General features: G+C 39.2%; 1 protein-coding gene across 2 annotated transcripts in view; it reads right to left on the reverse strand.

The window, feature by feature from the left end:
- The window catches only part of Rpb8 (DNA-directed RNA polymerases I, II, and III subunit Rpb8), a 56,212-nt gene that overhangs the window by 5,421 nt on the left and 29,367 nt on the right, over positions 1-21,424 (reverse strand). For both annotated transcript variants that reach the window (XM_083085640.1, XM_083085641.1), the window contains exon 3: positions 18,453-18,633. In XM_083085640.1, coding sequence (XP_082941766.1) covers positions 18,453-18,633 — 181 coding nt within the window. The remainder of the gene's footprint in view (positions 1-18,452; positions 18,634-21,424) is intronic.

The raw sequence follows: 21,424 nt of genomic DNA on the forward strand, positions 1-21,424 counted from the left end.
CGTTCCTTTCGTCCTCGAATTTTACGCAGGGGTTCGCGAATTTTGTAGAATTACGTAATCCCAATCTCCTTCGCGCAGGTCGGCGAGATTGTCATATTGTCATCCCACTATCTCATCATATCGTTTCTCTCTATTCGCGTCATCGTCATCGGATGCACCAAACCGCAATATCGTTCACACCACGATTTCACAGAAGGGGGCTCGGAGAGAAGAAGGGAAACGTCGAGGAATCTCGGCTCTCGAGGGATCCGCGAGCCGCGCCGATCGATATCGCCGCAAAGATGGCGCCTTCCTGCCACTTTGGCGGCTTCTGCCAAAGTCGAAAGAGCGAGCCGCAGTGCAGCGGCAGCGGTGTCGGGCACACATCGATTATTCACCGTGATTAAGCAGCGGCGACTGCGGCATCGCCGGTGCAACTGCATCGGGAAGAATGACGAGGGGGAGGAGAGGCGCGCGGGAAGAAGGGGCAGCGGGGTCAAGAGGAGGCCGGAACGGCCGGTCGCCGAATGCAGTCGATCGTCTCGGTCGTTTTAGACACACACGCGGGTTGCACAATCGCGCGACCTTGCCGGGGGCACCGCAACAGGTGCATCTCGCGCGATCCAAAATTATCCTGGCCGCGGCAGGTGATCCCGTTTGACCGGTCGCGCGTTTATTTATCCCCGCGTAATCTTGACGCGTGTCGCAATCATGCCCGTGCCGTGACAGACAAGTATCGTAGTCGTAGAACAATGGAGATATCGATTGTTTATGCAAAAGACAGAGACAGAGAGAGAGAGAGAATAGTTTTCGCAACGAAAAATTCCAAGAATGCGACTTTCCTTCATCATTCACGACAGCCATTCGCGGCTCCCAGCTCGGCGAGGAGAGTCGGGGGGACAATTGCGATTTACGCCAAGATCGCGACCTGCTCTAGAACGGTGACGTTACACAATCGCGGCCTTGGACCTCGCATTGTGAGCGCGGAATGTAAATCGATCTCGAGAAGTAACTTGCGCGCGCATGATCGAGGCTCTATCGATTTACATTTGATCCATTAGGATCCGAAACGTTAGAAATATTGCAGAAATAACCGACGCGGAGGTAAACGATGAGCTCGTAATTTTAGCAGACTACGAAGATGATCCGAATTTCCCTCGCGACGCAATTTTTCTGGTGTTGCGCGAATCAACGAAACCCGGTTCGTCGACGATCCTTCGATTTGCGGCGAATCGCGAGAACGAAAAACGACGGAGCACGAGAGATGCCATGAAAGCATGTATCGCGTGCGATACGCACGACAGCTGAGCGACGACTAGAGCTGCCGTTGGCGACTAAACTCGGCCTAGAGCAAGAGCGCACGCGAGCCAGTAGCTGCGGCGGTAGCGACAAAGGCTGGCTAGTCCAAGTAGCAGCGAAGTAGAAACGACTCGACGTTGCCAGCCGCATCGGCCGTTATACAATCCGCGTGCGTGCATAAGTGCGTGCGTGCGTGCATGCGACTCTCTCTCTCTCTCTCTCTCTCTGTTCCTTCCTCTGCGCGTGCCAAAGATTGAATATAATTCAAAATTTATATGTACATATAATTATAATATTTCTGGATCTTACAACTCGCGAAGGAAACTGGTTCGGAATCGAATTAAAACAAGCGCGATTCGTCTAAAATGTCTAGACTGCATAATTGCCGGGGATTATGAATCATGTGTTTATACCGATCGAGAGAGAAGCAACACAATCGCAATGAATTAAATATTCCGAGTGCGACAAGATATTCCAATATTACTCGGTCTATTTAAAAACAATTTGCGATGTTAAAATTTTTTATTTTATTTTAATCTCGTTATATATATTATTTATCTTTCTTCTTTTTTATACTCTATTTTTTTTTAATGTATCAGAGAAAATTTCCCGTGAGAATAAAATTTATCCCTGTCTCTAAAACGTCTGGACGCACCTCGAAAAAATGCACGCTTGACGGTGACGCGTTAATCAGCTCGTAAGGTTGCGAGAAAAAGCGCGTGACGAGAATCGCGTGACACGAGAAAGAAAAAAAAAACGCATTCGGGGCACGTTACTTCCTCGACGCGTATCCCCGGGACATCTCGAGGAAGCTTTTACGGCTGTAACGAATTAAGGCGGATTGAAATAGGATACGACGAGGGACGACGGGGTCGGTTCGAGGAGGAACGAGAGAAGAAAGAGGAGCGACGTGGAGCGCACGTGGTGGGAAATCCGAGGTGACGCTCGCTTCGGCGGTAACGGCGTAATTGGACCACTTTGCCGTTAAACGAGCTTAACGATCGATTCTGCCTGCCGTGCCTTCCACGGATCCAGGGTCCTCCGACACCGTCATCTCACGAGGTCGTTAATAACGATGCTGCAAGTCACTCTTCTTTTTTCCTTCCCTCCGGGGATTTAGCGACGAAGAAAATACGAGCCGATAAACAATGATTTTTCCTCTTCATCGTTCTTGGAATTTCGTCGGGAGACGCACAACGTGATTATGTGGAGCGATCATCAGATGTATCAAATTGGAATATTTTTGAAGATAAAAATTGCGAACGTAAACTCGAGGTAGATTCTTAATTAAATTAATTCTCTGGCAAATTTGAAAATCTGCATCTCCAGGAGATTGGTGGAGATTGGTGAATTGCTCTTCGCGAGATGCAATTATCGTGGTTTTGGATATTAAATACGCTCTTTGCGCGTCTTGAGAATTTTGAAGGAGGATGATTCTCGATCCTCTCTTGATCGCGGTGAAATTCGTCTCTCAATGGCGCACTAACTATAACTGGCAGCGGCTCGGGCTGCCCGAAAAACGCAGAAAAAAAAGCCACGGCGAGACTGTGCGGCGAGCTAGACGCGACTAACGCGAACGAGCCGACACGTTGCGCCTGCGATGGCCAGGCCGCCGCGATTATGCAACCCCATGGCCGAAAAAGACGTGCCAAGATGCGTGGCGCTGGGCCACACGCATATACACGCAGCCGTCATCCGCCTGTAACCTCGAAACACATGGCGGCGAGGCCGCCAGAGAATTGTATGTCGCGCCAGCACCAGGGTTGGTCCCGCTATTTTATCGGGGTTGCGAAAAAGCCCAGGGTTACTTGGCTCATCCTAGAAGAATCCCCCTCCCCCCTCCTCCTCTCCTCTCTCTCCCAACCCTCTCTCTGACCTTTGACTATTGCGTCAAGCCTGTTATTTTCGATGTCGGACTCGTGATAGGGGAAATCTCTCGAATGCCTGATTAAGTTATTAAACGATATCGTGACAAATGAGCTTTGAAAATTTTGTCCTTTAAAATTATTATTTATTACGATAATTTGTAATTGATGATTTAAGCGTCATATGCATAAGATGCATTCCGGAGACGCTACGGTAATTATTTTTATATTTCTTTTTTATTTTCTCAATTATTAATATTTCTCTTATTCCCATCAACTTTTAGAATAACTTTGAATTCCCTTTCTACAATTTTCCTGATTTATTTTTCTTGGTTTTTTTAATTATTTTATTTTATTTTTAAATAGTAAATAGTTTCATCTTGTAATTAATTATGCATTTCAAGAGATTAATATTGAAATAATAAATAAGATTCCGACACATTTCAATTTAATCGAATAGTTCGATTCGGGGATAATAATACTCGATGCGATATCGTATCCTTATCTGAAAATATTTTATGATATAGATCACTTTGGGGCGCGAGAATATCTTTCCCAGCAACCGATTAATTAAATGAAACTCGTTAGTGAACTCGCCCGATGCGGAGCGCAGTTTGAATCGTTTTATCACTCGAGTCAGCAGATAATGCCAGAGTTTGGTTCGCCTTAAAATTAATTCCGACATTCAACCGCCATTCTGTTTTACATTACAAATCGAACAGATTTGAATCTCTATCTATATCAAATGTCCGATATATAATAAAAATATTTTTGTTCCCATTTTTGCGTCCTTTTTGTAGAAATTGATAAAACTTGCAAGTGAAAAATGTAACATGGCACTTTTGTATCTTCAAATAAAAACATATCGCTTTTTCGATATATGTATAATTATTATTGACTGTATGTACGATCTTATAATGCTACGTGTCATGACAAATGTGAAAGAAATAAAGAAAAGTAGAATAAATAGCAAAGATTCATTACATCGTAATTTCATAAAAAAGAAAAAACTAAAGTAAAAGATAAATGATATTTCATAAGATCAAAGATATTCCAAAGTATACAACAGAAAAAATACACTTTAAAAAGGAATTATTGTAATACACTTTATAAATTAATCGTGAAATACTAAAACACAGCGAGATAAGGCAATTTGATAATTATTATGAAAACAATAAGAAAATAGGAAGAAAATTAAGAATCGATATGTGAAATTGAAAGGAAAAAAGTTAAAAGTAAATCGATTAGTAAAATTGGGAGAATTCGTTCAATTAACAGAATGTCTATTCCTTGGAAAAACATGGAAAACTTAGAATTCTCAGGAATTTCTTTTATACCTGGAGAAATTAGGAAATTTTTATGAAATTTTATTGGGACTTGAGGAATTTCTTAAAAAAGTCAATTTAAAAATGCCTTTACATTGTAAATAATCGGCAATCCACCGATAACCCAAATTATGAATTATGCGTTTGAAATATAATAAATATCTATCTTTATTTATATTCATCATTCTTAATAAAACGTTAAATATCTAGTGCATATTCTTTTTATTGTAATTTTTATTGATAAAAAAAGAAGAATGCAAGTGAGAAATATTGATTTTATAAAAGTTACTCATTTTTTTCAATACATTTACGAATTTAGCACAAATTTAAATGGCCCTGCGTTTTCCCTTCGCAGAAGTGAAAAATATTAGAAAACGCATACAATAAAGAAACTTATTTCAGAAAAAGTTTCAGCGAAAAATCTTCAAAATATCCTCTTTACCTGGAATTTTAAAGAAAAATACCTAGAGGATCGGGGATTCTTTTAAATAAGATTTGACAATATAGAGAGAAAGAAAGAGAGAGACACCCCGACTAATCGCGATCCATCATTAGCGAAAGAATTCGCTTGATTGAGTTTCGTAGCCGACTATGCGTGATACACGCGTGTCACCAATTTCGTCGGTTTGACCCGACCTCTTCCTTCTTTTGTAGGCTTTTCAGGCTGCGAGATATAGGTCGCTCTATCCCAAAACGATCGATTCGTCGACTCGTGGGACACACGGACGCGTCCACTAATGAGCTTTATATACGCGCGAGTTTCCGCGACCTTCGCGTATAATTGCCGCTAATTATCGAGCGCATGCCGCCATGTATATCGAGCCATGCACGCACGTGCGTGGACTCTTTCGCGACTAATCGGGCGCAGCTTAATGATAGAGATCGTCAAATAGCCATTGCGCTTTGAGAGTCTGCCGTGACAAGATGACAATTCGCCCGTATCGCTTTATTTTAGTCCAAGATCGCGGTATTATTTTTATTAATCACAAAATAGAGAGCTCTGAAGCAAGGAAAATATTAATTTTTAAATATAATATAAATTTAATCAAATATAAATATAAATTTAATTAAATAGGTCGCAATTTAAGTAATTTTTTTTGCCACACAATTCGCAAGATAATTTCTTCCGGAGATTGATAAAAACCTGATAGAGATCGAGACCTGTAGCAAACAATATCGTCAATAAGGATACAAGTTTTATATATATTTTCAAACGCAACTTCCTAGTTTTAAGTGTATATTGTGTATTTAAATTTATTCGATGGTGTTATATATTTTAGCATAAAGTGAAGCACATTTTTACGACAATTATTGGGTGTAATTAGGAATTATTGAGTTTGAAATGGACTGCTTCTACGTCAATGCAACGGAATGTGACGGAGTCTATTCTCGTTCCGCATATCGCAAAAAACTTGACAATATTACGCCAAAGCAAGAAATATTTCCAACGCGGCAAAATGGAGAAGTTCCCCCCGGTGAAAAACTTTTTGTACAGTAACAATCTTTCCACCGATTAAGAGATCAATCATATTTATTTGATATATAATAATTAATAATTAAATCCAGACAAGTTTCTTAATCCTTCGCCGAGAAAAATGAAAAGAAAAAAAAAAAGGAAGAAGAAAGTTCCAAAACGAATCTATTAATGCAGGATTAAGTAATCGAGCTTCTCAATGTCAACGAGAGCAATTGCGCGAAACATAGCTTACGCAAGCAAGCGAAACAAGTACGTTCCTCTGAACGAAGCCCCGACGAGGCGCTTCGTTCCTCCTCGAAAGGCACGACGGACGAGAAGAAGAGACCCGCGACAGGTGGGTGGTCGAGGGACGACGAGGAGCACTAGAGCACGCGTCTTTCCCTTGGCATAGGCAGGTGTAGGAACCTGGGCTGGCTTAATCTTAGACCGCTACCACTACTGCATTGTCTCACACCGTCACTGCTATTACTACTACCATTGCTGCCAGGTACTACCACACTGTCATTGGCAGTCGTCGTCACTTTCGTCACCACCGAAACCGCGACACGAGCCGAGGCGACGCGACACGTCGCCCCGTCCGACACGGTGTAAACGGGCCTTTAAGTTTCGCACCTCGCCTCACAGCAGACACGGCACCACACACAATACAACGCAGGAACCGGGGAACGCACCTGCGCGCGCGCTGCCAGCGTGCACCATTCTCTCTCTCTCTCTCTCTCTCTCTCTTTTCTCGGTCGGTCGCGGCTTGCTTGTCCCTGTCGCGACACCCCGTGCTCTCCTCATCGTCCCTCTCCCCTCTGTCCTCTACTCGCGATCGGTCGGCCGCTCCCCACTCGCGACCGGTGTGTCGCGGAGGGGTCGAGGAGGCACCTTTGGCCTCCCTCTCTGGTACCCTCCTCCTTCTGCACCTCATCCTCCTACGCCACCTACACACGCGCACTCGAGAGAGTCGATTATCGTTGAGAACCGGGAGCTACTATTCGATATATATATGAATAGAAAGATAGAGATAGAAAGAGAGAGAGAGAAAAAAAGACGCGATAACATGGCGGACGACATCCAAATGCGAGTACTGATTATGTAAGGAGAGACTGAGGAAGTAAGCTTGACGTGTCTCCCTCGAATTTGCATATCAGACATTTCTCGCGGATATTATTAAGTGGGATTTTAATTTCCTCATCACGTTTGATGTCTCAAAATTATATATTGCGATGGTATACACACTGATTATGTAAAATATATGAGGGCAAAGTGTTTTAGAAAGAGAGAGAGAGAGATGTCAATTTGTCATTTTGGCCGTGCATTGCACCTGAAATTACCTCGCTGTTGCTTATCTGTTTATTTATCATCGTCGTGATTACACAAAGGTCGCGAGATCTGTCTCGTCTCTCGCGAAATTTTTTATCGCGGTGTTCTTCGTCCATTATGGATGCGGTAAGAGATGCATAAATGGACGTATTAGTCAGACTAAATATCATTGTTGCGTAATTGAGAGCCGCGTGCACAATACGTTCTTTGGCTACGTCATCCGATGCAGTGCGCATAATGAAGCCATTCTCGGCTTTGGACTTGTGTATTTTGATTCATCGTACGCAACATATATATTATAATTACAAGCGCTTTCATCAGTAATGCGAAGCATAGTTGAAATGAGATTCGATCGATAATCTTAAATTTAATCGATAATCTTAGATTCGACAATCGCGAGAGAATCGCGTTAAATGTCTCTCTTGGCGCGATAAAGGCGCGATATCGAAAATGCGAACGTTTGGCTGGTCGACGAGCCAGGTACCTTGCGCAGTTGGCAGAGGAAAAGAACTTGAAAATCAAAGCAAAAATATACGCGAGATAATGTAAAAACGAACAACTTATTCTTACAGCGAAGACGAGATTCGCCTCGACATTGGAAGCAAAAATCTTTGTTGCTCGAATGTTAAAGAAACGAACGAAGAAGGAGCTTGCATTAAACTCACTACGCTTGTAACTCTGATATTTCTTCCCAATGAATTAAATATTTCGACACAAAATGTTACAAAATTTAATTTAATTTAATTTAAGTTGATTTCATCCAACAGAATATTATCGACTAGATTGTTTTCCCACGAGACCGAAAAATTTGCACGATAATCATGTTGCAAGTTTTACATATTTTATTGACATATTTTCTATACACATCCAACACACATCTCTTTATCAAAGCAAGTCTACTGAAACAGTTCGCGGGAACTTTTCTGCTTGTATGTCAGGCACGCCGCAAATGCGAGGGGCAGGTGTAAAGGGATCGAAGCAACACGTGGCAGTCGGGGCGCGTAAACGCGATCGCTCGACTGTAAAGTGCAGTTCCCAATCCGCAAGCTCAATGTCACGATTTGCGAAATTGCATCTAAAAAATGTGTATGAGTGAGTGAGTGAGAGTGAGAGTGAGAGAGAGAGAGAGAGAAAGAGGATAAAAAAATAATAATGATATCAATACGTTTAATATTGTATAGAAAGATAATTTTACAAGAATAAAAAAAAATGCACAAAAACGAATAGACAAAAACAACAACAGCGGAAATAATAGGTACTGTAGGAAATATAATAATAATAAGTAATAATTACGTAATAAAAGAAATATGTAGCATAAAAATAACAGTTATGTTTATCCTTGTAACTGATAACGTTTATAGCTTAGTGTTTAACACAGTGGTCTCAAGTAGACACTATTATCTCATAAAATATACACAAGTATTGATCCAGAGTACATTTATGTATTATTTTAAAATTTTGTTAAAAACGCGACATGAGAGAAAAGTAAACGCGATAATATTTTAATATATAACTAATATCATTTTTTTAATTACAATGCAACATGAGACTTTACTTCCTCGATCATCAGACAATTACGTACGTCAGATATGCATATTAATAAGACAGAGCAAACAAAATTGATAAAAAATATTGGTAAAATTATTATGAACAACAAAGATATGTATTTGCTGATATAAACAAGATTTTCGAGACAAAAAGATCCGGTCGAGATTCAACAAGCTTCGTTGAGGCATCTGCGAATGAGGCCTAGTAATGTCTGATGGAGAGGCACCGAAGCTCGTGCCCCTATAATTCCCCTTAATCGCACGAGGATTGATATTTGTCACCGTTATATGGCAATCCACTTGACATATAACGTAGCCGTTCCTTCTTCCTCTCACGATGATTCATCTGGAAATTATGCGTGCAGAGAGAGATGGAACGATTCAATCTATAATCGAGACACGTCAAATTCTTCCATTCAATACGTAAAACGTTACTTTGAAATATTTTTATCTAGATTTTTGAAAGAAAATAAATATGAAAATAAATATTTGAAAGAATTAAATAAGAAAATAAATATTTGAAAGAAAATAAATAAATATCTCGCTGCCAATATTTTTGTATGGTAAGTTAAATTTCGGAATCTATCGAAAGTAACATTCTCTGAAATATCTGAAGGATAAAAATCACGAGAAAAAATTCAAAAATATTCCTTAAATCGCAAAATTTCCAGTATGATCAAACAAGAGTAAAAAAATCACAGTTAAAAAAATTAAACAACGACAAGTGAGAGACAAAGAGATAGATTTCGCTTCGAGAGAGCATCCCGAGAACACGAGTCGGAGCAGGAAGCGAAGAGAGAGAATTAGAATCGTAAAGGTGGCAAGAGGAGAGGGATGGCGTATCGATCCGAGGTAATCAGCTTTTACTCTCATCTGTGTGGGCAATAGATATAGAGACGCGCACTCGCGCCTGTCGACCTTGGGCGACGAATTAAAGGACGAATTTTGCGCGAGAAGGAAGGACCAAGGACGACCCTCTGGTCCAGTTATCCCGAGCGTGCAAGGACTTTCGCTCACAATTTAATACTCCGCTGATCGACGCATCTAGCGCATCAAAATGGAATCGCCCGAATCTGAACGGGGATTGCACACGATGCAATTAAAGAGTTTAGCGGTAACAACTCCTTCAACTGGGAAAATTAATCTAGACTCTCTACAATCATAATTTCCTCGGGTTTTTAATAAATTATATTTTCTTCCTTGGCGAGATTATTACAAAAAATCACTAAATGCATCATGAAAAAATATTGTTACATGTATCCCAATGTTATTACAATCATCTCGAGAGATGCCTCCTAAACAACCACGTGCTCCAATAATGACAGCTATTACCTTCGATCGATTTGACTCTTCCGAGAGGCGCAACATCGAGCCGGAAACTCTGCAACCTGACCTGAATCAGCGGCAACGTGGACTCTTCCGCGTGTCGGGAAAGTGGGGAACGGTCCCCGTCAAGGGTTGACCTAATTCCAATCTCACTAGGTTAGCCTCTGACTGTCTGACCTTTTCCCAGGAACGGTCCCGGCGAGGATGCGCGTGCGAGCATTTACCAACATGCTTATACATATGTGCATGCACGTACATATACGCGTTTCTTCGCGTGTTCCGAGACCTACTACCGGAAGAACAATCGAGAGCGCGCGTGAGAAGAATGCGCGAGCGAGGGTGGAAAATGAGACTAACCATTTCTCTTGAATTTTCCATTGTAAAGTGTCCTACGTGTCCTCTCGAACAGGTCCATCCAAATCTCGAAATCTTGCTAAAATATAAATCTTCGATATTTGAAAAGTCATTTTTTTCCATCGCATTTTTATTTGGTTTAACGACGTATCATTTTGCGGCAAGCTCCTCTCGAGAAAATATTTCACATGCGACACGTAAACATTGAGCGATGGGACAGCAGCGAGCGTTGAAATAACGCAGAATCAAAAATTGCAAATGAGTATAGATCGTGGCAAACGCGTAGGTAGATTTGCAGCACGTGGGAAGCGTTCGCCAAGCAGGTGTGGGCCGATTCCGAGGGGATAAACGAAACTGGGTTACCCCTGGGAACCGGACGGAGCCTGGGGCTCGCATCCGGGTAGGAGAGCCTGCGAGGGTGTTGGTGGCGACTCGGTATAAAACACCCACATTGGTATCGGGCAAGAAAATTACCTGCGCATATAAGAGCTCCTCTCTTTCGCGCGCGCGATTCTCCTATTAATCACCTTCCGCTCGACCTTTCACGTTATGGAATATATTTAACTTTCGCGGTAAATAAGTTTCATGAAATCTCTTTCCTCAATTATATTACATTTAAAAAAAATAAAATAACTTTGCCATCCCAAGTATTGTTAAATTATGCGCGATAATAAGGCAAGTTATTAGACTGTCCAGTGTTTACGTGATTCTTTAGAAAACAGATTTCGTAAAATGAAATGTAGCGCTCAATTTCAACCAAGAGATATTTTAATGTACCATAATTTAGTAACTCGGGCTGGCTCCCCTTTTGCAACGAGTGACGTTGGCATCGGTTTAAACGCTCGTGATTGGGCGTAGTCGTTTGCGAATATTGTCATAACGCAACGTTGTTTAATGCTTACTAATATTTTTACCTGCGTCCTAATTAACAATGTTTTTTAAAATATTTAAATGTCATAATGTGATAATAATAGCTTAACATTGACGCCTATTATTATTTATTTATTTATTGCAGAAATCCCTCCGCACGAAATAGTGTCTTGATATATAAATGTTGTCACAAGTATCATAAACGTTATTTTTCATTCTACAAATAAATCATCCTGATGTATTATTTCGTGCAACGCAATTTTAATTCTTATATATCTCAGACTTTGTAAGTAAGGTTAAACGTTATTTTAAAGATCATATCATTTAAAACGGGATATTAAACAACATACTTTTAGATAAATATATCGCTGAAAAGTTTAAGTTTTTAAGAGTTGCACACGTAAAGCTTTCTCATTTCCGATTAAATATTCATGAGCGATCATTCTCGGAAAGCGTCCGAAAGGGGGCTTTAAATAGAGCACCCACGAAAACTAAATCAGCTGTTGATAAACACAACAACGCGGCGCGATTACGTAATGCACGCGTTACGTGACGATGACTACGGCTCTCTTCCTCATTCGTTTGTACATGCATTATACATTCGCAACCTGTAAGGTACAAGGCTACGGGAGAGAAACGCGCCACTGCAGCGATGTGCATCGCGATGCATTTTACGGGTCAGCGCAGCCAATGTAGCCTGCAAATATGCTTTAGTGAAAAAGCCATTTTCTCGCTCGAATCCATCACATTGACGTAAAGAGATTAAAATGAGGGATTTCAGAACATTTACGAGAATTAAATTCTCGACATCTTACGTATACTGCTTTAAAAATAGGAAAGATTAGAAATTATAATAATAAAATTAAGATTAATAATAAATTATAACAATTGAAAATTATTATAATAATACATTATAATAATTTACGATTATTATTACAATTTATTATTACCCTATATCCAATTACAATATATATTTTCCAACGCTATAAAACCTCGACATTATTATATAAGCCCTGCATTTTAACGCTGTTTAGTCACGATAACGTCAAGCTGGTTGTCGGAAGACGGCCAAATTAATTGAGATCTCCTGGCACGAATGAACAGAGCCGCGAAAGGGTTAAAACCCGGGTCGTTTTGGGGCCGATTGCGACGTCGTTGCTCCGAATATATCGCAGACTAGCGTCGATACGAGAAAAAGAGAGAGAGAGAGAGAGAGAGAGAGAGAGAGAGAGAGAGACTCTCGGCGTGTATAATATAATACTATAACGTTCTACGTGTGCCAATAAAAGACACACGAGCTTCGCACACGGAGGAAGAGAAGGAAGTGTTTTTTGCCTTTACGTAGGTCGGACGCCAAAAATGCAGCATGCCGCAATTTCGGCCCGCGGTCTTACGTAACGTAAGTGGCGGACTTACGTTACGTGCGACAGTTTTACCCGACCGCCCGAGTTTTCTCGCTCCGATAGACGATCGCAACGTCGGATGACGTGGCGGTTAAATTTTCCGTCGACTCCGACTCCGCCGATATATGTATACGTCACGATTCCCGGCGCGGTCCAGCTGCCATCCGCGATATTAGGAATCTAATGTATATGACCGTGGAACGACTTATATGACTCACGAACAAGGAAAACCAGGTAGCCGTTACGAACGTTATGATATAATTGGGAAGTGGTCGGAATGCACAAAGTGATTTGTCATTCAAGAGCTAGATCCGCATTTGTAATAAGAATTTTAATAATACATGAAAGCATAATTTCGCCCGAAAAATTACCAAATCTTTCTTTCGCGATAATCAAACTTCAAGTGTATATATTATACATTTATAGTACGGAAAGAAAATTTGTTAAGAAGTTAAATTGGAGGGTTTATTATCCATTTATGAGAGTGAGGAAAAAACTTGAATCATATTCAAGAGTCAATTACGCGCGTCATAAATAATTGACATGATTTTGAACAATAAATATATATAGAGAGAAATTGCAAGAAATGCAACGAGGCCGTGAGGCAGAACTTGGTAAACTCGACGGAGCCCAGAGGAGATTCTTCCAAGCTCGAGCGTCAGCTGATTGGTCGTTCCGGCGTCAGCTGATTTTGACAGCCCGGACGACCTTGCGCGTCCTAGTCGAGGTATCGACCAATCGCCAAGCGTCGCACCGTGCGCACGCGCCTGCACTAATCCTGATCAGCTGACTCTCGCGGAGCCCGCATCCTCGCAACGCGATATCACAAATTTGCGCTACAGGTTCTCTGCGACTTATCGACAGTTAAGTAATCCAACGTCAAAGACAAAGCGTCGAGTAAAGTCAAGATCAAGGCGAGGAGAAAAAACTCCTGAAATGAGCATACCATTTAAATTTAATTGACAACTTTCGCAACTTTACGTACTATTCGTTCATTTCGGACTTTTCGATATCTCGAAAACGATATTATTAATAGAAGATTACGTCAGTTTCGCAAGCGAGACTCTAATGACGCAAATATGCAATCCACTTTCGAAATAACGATTTTTTTATGCCAACAAATCCCGAAATACCGTAATGCCACGATTTAAAGACAGCGAGGATGGAGGGATTGCGTAATGATTTTTGACATTAAAATTTCTTTAAGAGGGTCGCGATGCGTACCTGCGCGTGTGTACCGACGTCGCCGGGATATTAACTATATTCATTCCGGGGTCTCGAGCTGCTCCGATCAATAATTCGTTCCCCAGCTGTCACGCCCCTCGCAGACGAACGATCGAGTGAACGAGCGAGCGCGGTACCAACGAAAATTACGCTGACTCTTATGACGTGACGCTATAATTATTATTATTTTTTTTTTTCAAGCACCGAAACTTGTCGTCGAACATTCATTACCGGCAAATTCTTCAAATCAAGATTATATTGTCTTCAATGATTTTTAAATCTACTCCGAGGATACGAAGAGAACGATCGATATTTACTCATGTAAATCATCAGCTTCTTCAAAAATCTGCTTCAAAATTTTTCCCAATCCCATTCTTATATACATCAGAAAATTCGACAAATGACGCAACGATTTCATTCAGATTGTTGACGATGGTATCTTCAATCGGATAGATATCAGACAATTTTATATCTAAGGTGGATGGGACATTCTTCCTTCTACCTTCTTCTACCTTCAAGCACGAATTTTACTTTCTCCCGAAATTTCGACAAAAAATCGATAATTTATCCGACAACGAAATTTGCCGATTTAAGCTCGCCGCTTTTTTCGAAGATCCCTCCCTCCCTCCCGCCCTCTCTCTCGACAGACTCGACCTTTGCCAGCCGGGTAACGGGTTGCCAACGCCCTCAGAAAACTGAGATACCACCAGCTGTGTTCACCCGCTTCATTACCTACCGAGTGAACGCAGAGTGGCTCCCTGTCCTCCGAAAGCTCGTTCCGCTGATCTCTCTCGTACGTGCCGGTTCTTACCGACCGGATAACGGCCGTGTAATCATCACGCGGTGCCCCTCGTCTCGCGAGTCTCAACGCTTATCTTGAAAACGTCGTATTGTCTCCTCTATACCAAGCGCACTACGCAAACGTAACGTCACGTTATCGATTGAGCTTTTTAACAACTTCCTCCCGCATCGTACGATACGTCTCTGATAACGCGAGAGATCCCAGGGGCCAACTAGCAACTCTTCCTCATTTTTAAAATCACTAAAAATATTTCAAAAAATATTTAAAAAAAATAAATTTATTATTATTATTATTATTATTATTATTATTATATATTTAATGCGCATCGCGTACGGTTTTAATAATTATTTTTCCGCCGGAAAGTCGACAACACACAAAAACAAAACGATTAAACGCCTGCGGCTTACTGATCTGTATCAGTATTAACCTGTGTTTTACAGCTATTGTGAATGCCAAATGCCCCGGAAAAAAATAATAATAACGTCTCGTATCTGCGATCGAACGATTACTCTTGAAAAACAAGAGTGAGAAACTATTGTAGCAATTACCGCGTATCATTAATGAACATTTGATGTAGCGCAGACTCGCGTCTGATTACGCATGACGTATTTCACTCTTGCGTAACCTTGAGCCGAGGCACGGCACGGAAGCGATCGAGAGAAGAATGCGTCTTGATTCTCTTTGACGCATTTACAGGCGTAAAAAAAAAAAATGGTATTAAGTGTATGAACGCGCATTATTATAATACGTTCAATGATTTAATATCTGTATTTCTTTTAGTTGTCAAATCACGAGTCGTGCAAAAATTTCGATAAATTCCATCTTGGACAGAGATTCAATGATGATTCAAAATTGAGAATGCGAGAATAAAATAATAGCACAAGGACAAATTATAGAGAGCCCGGGGAAATAGATGCAGAATGTTATAAAGAGAGATTTGGTACACGTGTCCATTTAGTGTCACATGTATCTCTTTTCATCTTCTCATGAATATCGGAGAATTAATCCTCTCCGCTTGTCAGATTGGACCGTAGGATACCAAAATTCCCCGTCAACATTCTAAATTACATCACACGAGGCTTAGGCTTCAGTTAGGACGAAGGCTACGACGAGGAAATAATACATAATTAAGTCGTTGAACGATTCGAGCATCATGAAGAAGCGCTATAAGATGACGTAGCGTTCGATAAAAACAGGTCTCGCGCTCTGTTGATTTAAAGCACCTTGTGGATTCGTGTATTACACAGTGAGCTATTATCTCTCTCTCTCTCTCTCTCTCTCTCTCTCTCTCTCTCTCTCTCTCTCTCTCTCTCTCTCTTGCTCTCCTCTTATCACAGCGTTTACGACGCTGCGTTCTATCTTGAATAGCGTCGACGGAGGAGAGCGCGGCGTGTTTTGCGAGCACTAGTGGCACAATCTGCGGCGAAACCGATGCCACGACGCGACGCGAGGCGACGCGACGCGACGCCAGGGCCACGCGTTCCAAGGTCAACGCGATAAGTCGGTCAGAAAGCGCGGGGGTTATCACATAATTCGTTCGGCGCGTTTAAATGGAAAGTCCAACACTCGCGGGTCCCTTCCTGTTTTTTTCCGGTAATTTTGAGCGACGACAATTTCGTCTCTTCTCGTAAAATTTTTGCACACAAAAAAAATTACAAAATTCTAAAATAACAAAATTCTAAACTTGGTTCTTCATCTAATGCGTGAGTATAAATTTATCGGTAAATTGCGGTAAGCTATTTGAATATAGTTTTTATATATCACATATTTATATATTTTATTATTTATTTTTCTACGATAGTCTTTGTCTCATTTTGTTTATTAAAAGTTACTTCATTGAGCATTATTAAGATTGAATTTTTGTTCTTCACATAAGTTTGCAATTGCACTTATACTCTTTAGAGATAGTTTTTATATCAGATGTTTACATATTTTATGATTTTTTTTTCAAGATAGTCTTTTTAATTTTGTTGATTAAGAATAATGCATTATTAAGATTAAATTATATTGACGAAATTTATGATTCTTGAATTTTCTAGCGATTCTTCCGCGTTTATTTATCGATAGAAATATATGAATGATCGAGCATAGCATATGCTGCGCATATAAAAAAATTGTGGGTCCATAGTTCATGAATGACGCAGCTAAAAATGGCCCACCCGATGACGCACTATTTCGGCGTACTCGGGCAATCGTGCCAAGGTTTGGACAATTGCGTATTACGAAATATGCGCAACAACCGTAACTTTTACCTTTCCATTCGATCACTATTTCATCCATATATTATTTCTTCGAGTTTAATTCTCTTTAATTTTTCTCACACCAAGGTATTATTATTCGATAGAACCAAATACATTACGCATCAAACATCTTCTTATACGCGGTATATTATTTATATCGATAATCAAGGAAATAAAAAGTAATCGAGATGCTTAATATTCTTACATTTTGCCATCGTCTACTAATTACATAAGAGCGATCGTCGCGTTGTAAACGACGTCGATAGAATCGCCTCCGGTCGAGAGACCTTTGTTTAGAGCGATAACCGACGAGAGCCAATTTCTCTGCGAGCGGCGCAGAAAGTTGTTTTCGGAAGCTCACAAAGCGGGGCTTCATTGAGAGCGCTTGGAAACGAGCCAATAGGAAATCACATAGCAGAAAGTCTGTCGCGCGTCGATCGCGACGTCTGTTTCAACGTCACGCATCATGACGCGTGTGTCGTGTTCGTACACCCGATATATCGGACCACCGTGATTGCGTATCCGAGCAAAATCAAGAAAAATAATCAGCACCGATATTCTCGTTTAAAATGATCTGCGAATGATAGTAAAGTGACATCTTGATACGAACATCTTTGCGTACGCAACGTTTTAATTTCGTGTAATGTGTACTAATTTACATTCATTATCACATATTGTTTTATCTTGTTTCTGCTCGGACACGTGGAAGAAAAAATAGATTCATTTACACCGCACAATTTTTAGACACTACGCAACCGACTCTACTCCTTTTGTTTACTTTTAAATATTATATAAATGAAGGATTTTTTATTCCAAAAATAATTTATAATGTGTTATGAAACATCTCATAATTATCGTCTAAATAAAGCTTACAATACTATTACATATTTAAAAGCGAAAAATGATTTGTCAACTCTGTATAATTCAGATTACGTCATGCTATCAGATTCCATGGTGCCGTAATAGGCTATTTTTCTTATCGATAGATATAGTCCATCCTCATTTGATTATCATTCCCTATCTTATGCGCGCTTTGTAAACGAAGATACGAGATTTCGAGTCAATATCGCGTGATCGGTGTCGAAAATTGTGGTGTGTAAACGATTTTAAATCTCTCAGTCAGTAAAAAGAATAAATAAAGATCAATCTGGGTAATTAATTTTCCTAGTCTTTCATTTAATTTTAATTCCCTGTAATAAAAAAAATTTTTTATTATTTAATTAATCTAATTAATTTAATAATAAATTAATTTAATAATAAATAAAATATATACATTTGCTAATTTTTTATATGTCAGTAATTAATCAATGATTAATTATGTGTATTTGTAACAAGAAGACGAAAGAGAGGAACATGTCGATTTCCAAGATTGATCTTATTCAATAAAAGAGAGAGTTACTGTCCACTATGATTATGTACATGTATATACTTACAATCTGCTGCTGGGCTCGTTGCTAGCTTCATCGCCTTCGATCCGATACACCTTGCCGGACATGACGTACTCGAAGCTATCCGCCCTGGAACCACCCTCCTGCTCTATGGGGTTCCATTCGTTACCATCTGGATATCCGTCTTCGCGCAACGTCGTCGCCAACACGAGACGAAATTTGTCACCTGAATACACAATAACATTTTGTCACACGCAAGAATTTTACCTTATACAGAATACGTTCGATGTGAATATACTTTTTAATTCATATATAATTAAAGATATATTTTTAATTATAGCACAAAGGTTACAAAATTCGCTGATTCATATCAATTAGCATAAATATATAATTAATACATAATGACAGTTAAAATAAGTGGCACTTTATTCGTCATCGCAAATAAATAAAAATACATCCGCATCTTTTTCCCACGAACGGATTATTTTAAATGCAATTTCCAAGAAGGGAAGGAAAATTCTGAAGAAAACTCTTATAACAGTGTGAGATTATCGATGATATCGATGACAAAATGGAAAAATGACTTCAATGATAGATTAATGACTTATTGTATTTTACATAACATATACAGCGGGACCGATGTACGTTTGAACGAGGAATAATCTCGATATTGTTTTCGATCGCAAAAAAAAATTCCAACATGTACAATGATGGAATAATGGGGTCCAATACTAATAGCGAGTGCATCGAAAACATTTTGCTCACCGGTTGCATCAGTCGCTGCATCTAGAATACTGCTGATGGTTCATGTAAATCAATGGATTCGTTCTTTTTATTGCGTCTGCGATATCAATGAAAATCCGCGATATGCATTTTGCATCTTGCACGTCGCTGCACAAGTCATAAAAAATCAGTATCATACTTGAAAATCGAGATTGCATGTTCGAATTTGACTAATCGAGATAAAAGAGAAACAAGAGACTTCTTTATGCGGTCAAATTCTTCAATTTCAATAGAATGATACTAACTTTAGGCTTTAGAATTAAAATAATAAATTAAAATAATTAAAATAAAACGCAGAGTTTGCGATAGAATAAAAATAATAATGTACCTCGATAATGATTGATGAAAACTCGTGTCATTCATAATTTTTTGTCACGCTCATTATATTTATATTTATAAATGTAAAATGGACTCGAGCGTAGAATTATTATATTTTTTATTATCATATTTTTTCCTTAAGCAACTAAGCGATTTACTTAATAAAATGTTAACGATCGCGAAGGAAAATTTATATGAAATTTTAAGTGTAAAAATAAAAGTCTATCTCGAGACAATTAAATCGATTTCAAATTTCGAGTTGGATTAATTAATTCAAATTAAATTAACTCAAGTGACGAGATATTAATGGCCATGTAGAATGTTAAGAAGAAAATAAGATTGTTGGTTTAAATTTAATTAAATTAATTAAATTAAATTAATTTAATTAAATTAATATCGTTAAATCGAATTGATTTAAGGGGATTTAAATTTTTCGACTTCGGATCGATAAAATTACACATTGTACTTATCAAAGATAGTCTCATTATATCATCACATACGCTTTTAATGTCAAAGTGTAATACAATTTACCTCGCTAACATGAAATTAGACTCTTCCGGGATTGTGCGATTCGAGATCGATACCAGGAGGAAGCGGGACATAAGGAAAGATGCAATGTATAGAGAATAGAAATAGGAGTAGCTGAAAGGAGGTCGCAATATATAATATTACAGCGAAATTGGGGCAGACAAGATGAAAAATTTTGAAAAAAAGTCACGCTTGAAACAACAAATATTATACCGTTTCCTTATTCCATGCATATCTCTTGCAAGTAATAATAAAGATTTATACTGTTTTTCTACAAACTCGGGTCGATTAGTTTCATAAAACATCGCAAATAAATCAACTGAAATGGTTGTAACTGACTAGGTAAACTATGCCACGAATTTATTGGTTTAATACACGAATTTTTTTAATTAAACGAAAAATAATCCTCTCTTTGCCTTCCACAAGAGCAACCTTTGAATTCATTTATAAAGCAAATTACAATGTAAATACGTGAAATTTTACGCACAACAAGATTCCTCGTCGTTTCCCCATATAACCCTGGATTAGGGCGATATGTAAAAAGACCCGGGACGCAAGGTCAAGGTTAAGTACACGCCACGGTAGATATAGTGCGGGCTTTAATCGATATTACGTCGTTGGCGCCGCCGCTGTCGCGAAGATCGCCTTACGCAGGTATATTAAGATATGTATTTGCAAAACAAAAACACACAAGCGCAATCTTAAATTAATAATCGACTAACGTTTCTATTTTACGACACTTAATTACTCATCGTTATTTTTATATCGTTCATGTATATTTTTTTCTTCTCTCATTTTCGCTTAAATTTTATACTTATATATATTTTAGAGATTTATATTATATTTATTTACTCTATATTTTTTTTTATTTTATTATATTTAACATTATTATTTTATTATATATTTATTTCATTATATCTAACATTATTTTACTATATTTGACATTACATTTATTTAATAAATTTTTATTTAATAAAAAATTTAATTAATAATAATTTATTTAATATCAAAATAAATTAAACAATTATATCGTAAATTTGGGCACATTCGTCCGGTAGTAATGACAAAAAGAAGGGATTTTTTGCACGTCGCAGCTAGAAGAGGCTAAATTTGTCATTTGTCACGCGGTTATCAGCGGGAACGAGAGAGAATCAGGAAAACCGGTCACAATTGATCTCACCGCTCTCCACAAAGAGTAGATGGGTACGTAAGCCGGGCTTACATCATAATGGTGCCACATCGTAACAGCGGCAGGCTACTACATATACATCATCCAGTCGTGCGTCGTGCGGTAATATCTCGCGCTTAAATTAACCCTCATTCAACCGAAACGCCATGTCCGATGAATGAACACACGAGAGAGCCGAAGCTCGGCATAAAATCTCGAT

The sequence above is a fragment of the Camponotus vicinus genome, unplaced genomic scaffold (assembly GCF_025532165.1).
Source record: "Camponotus vicinus isolate PSW18456_S1 unplaced genomic scaffold, iyCamVici1.0 SCAF_12, whole genome shotgun sequence".
Lineage (NCBI taxonomy): Eukaryota > Metazoa > Arthropoda > Insecta > Hymenoptera > Formicidae > Camponotus > Camponotus vicinus.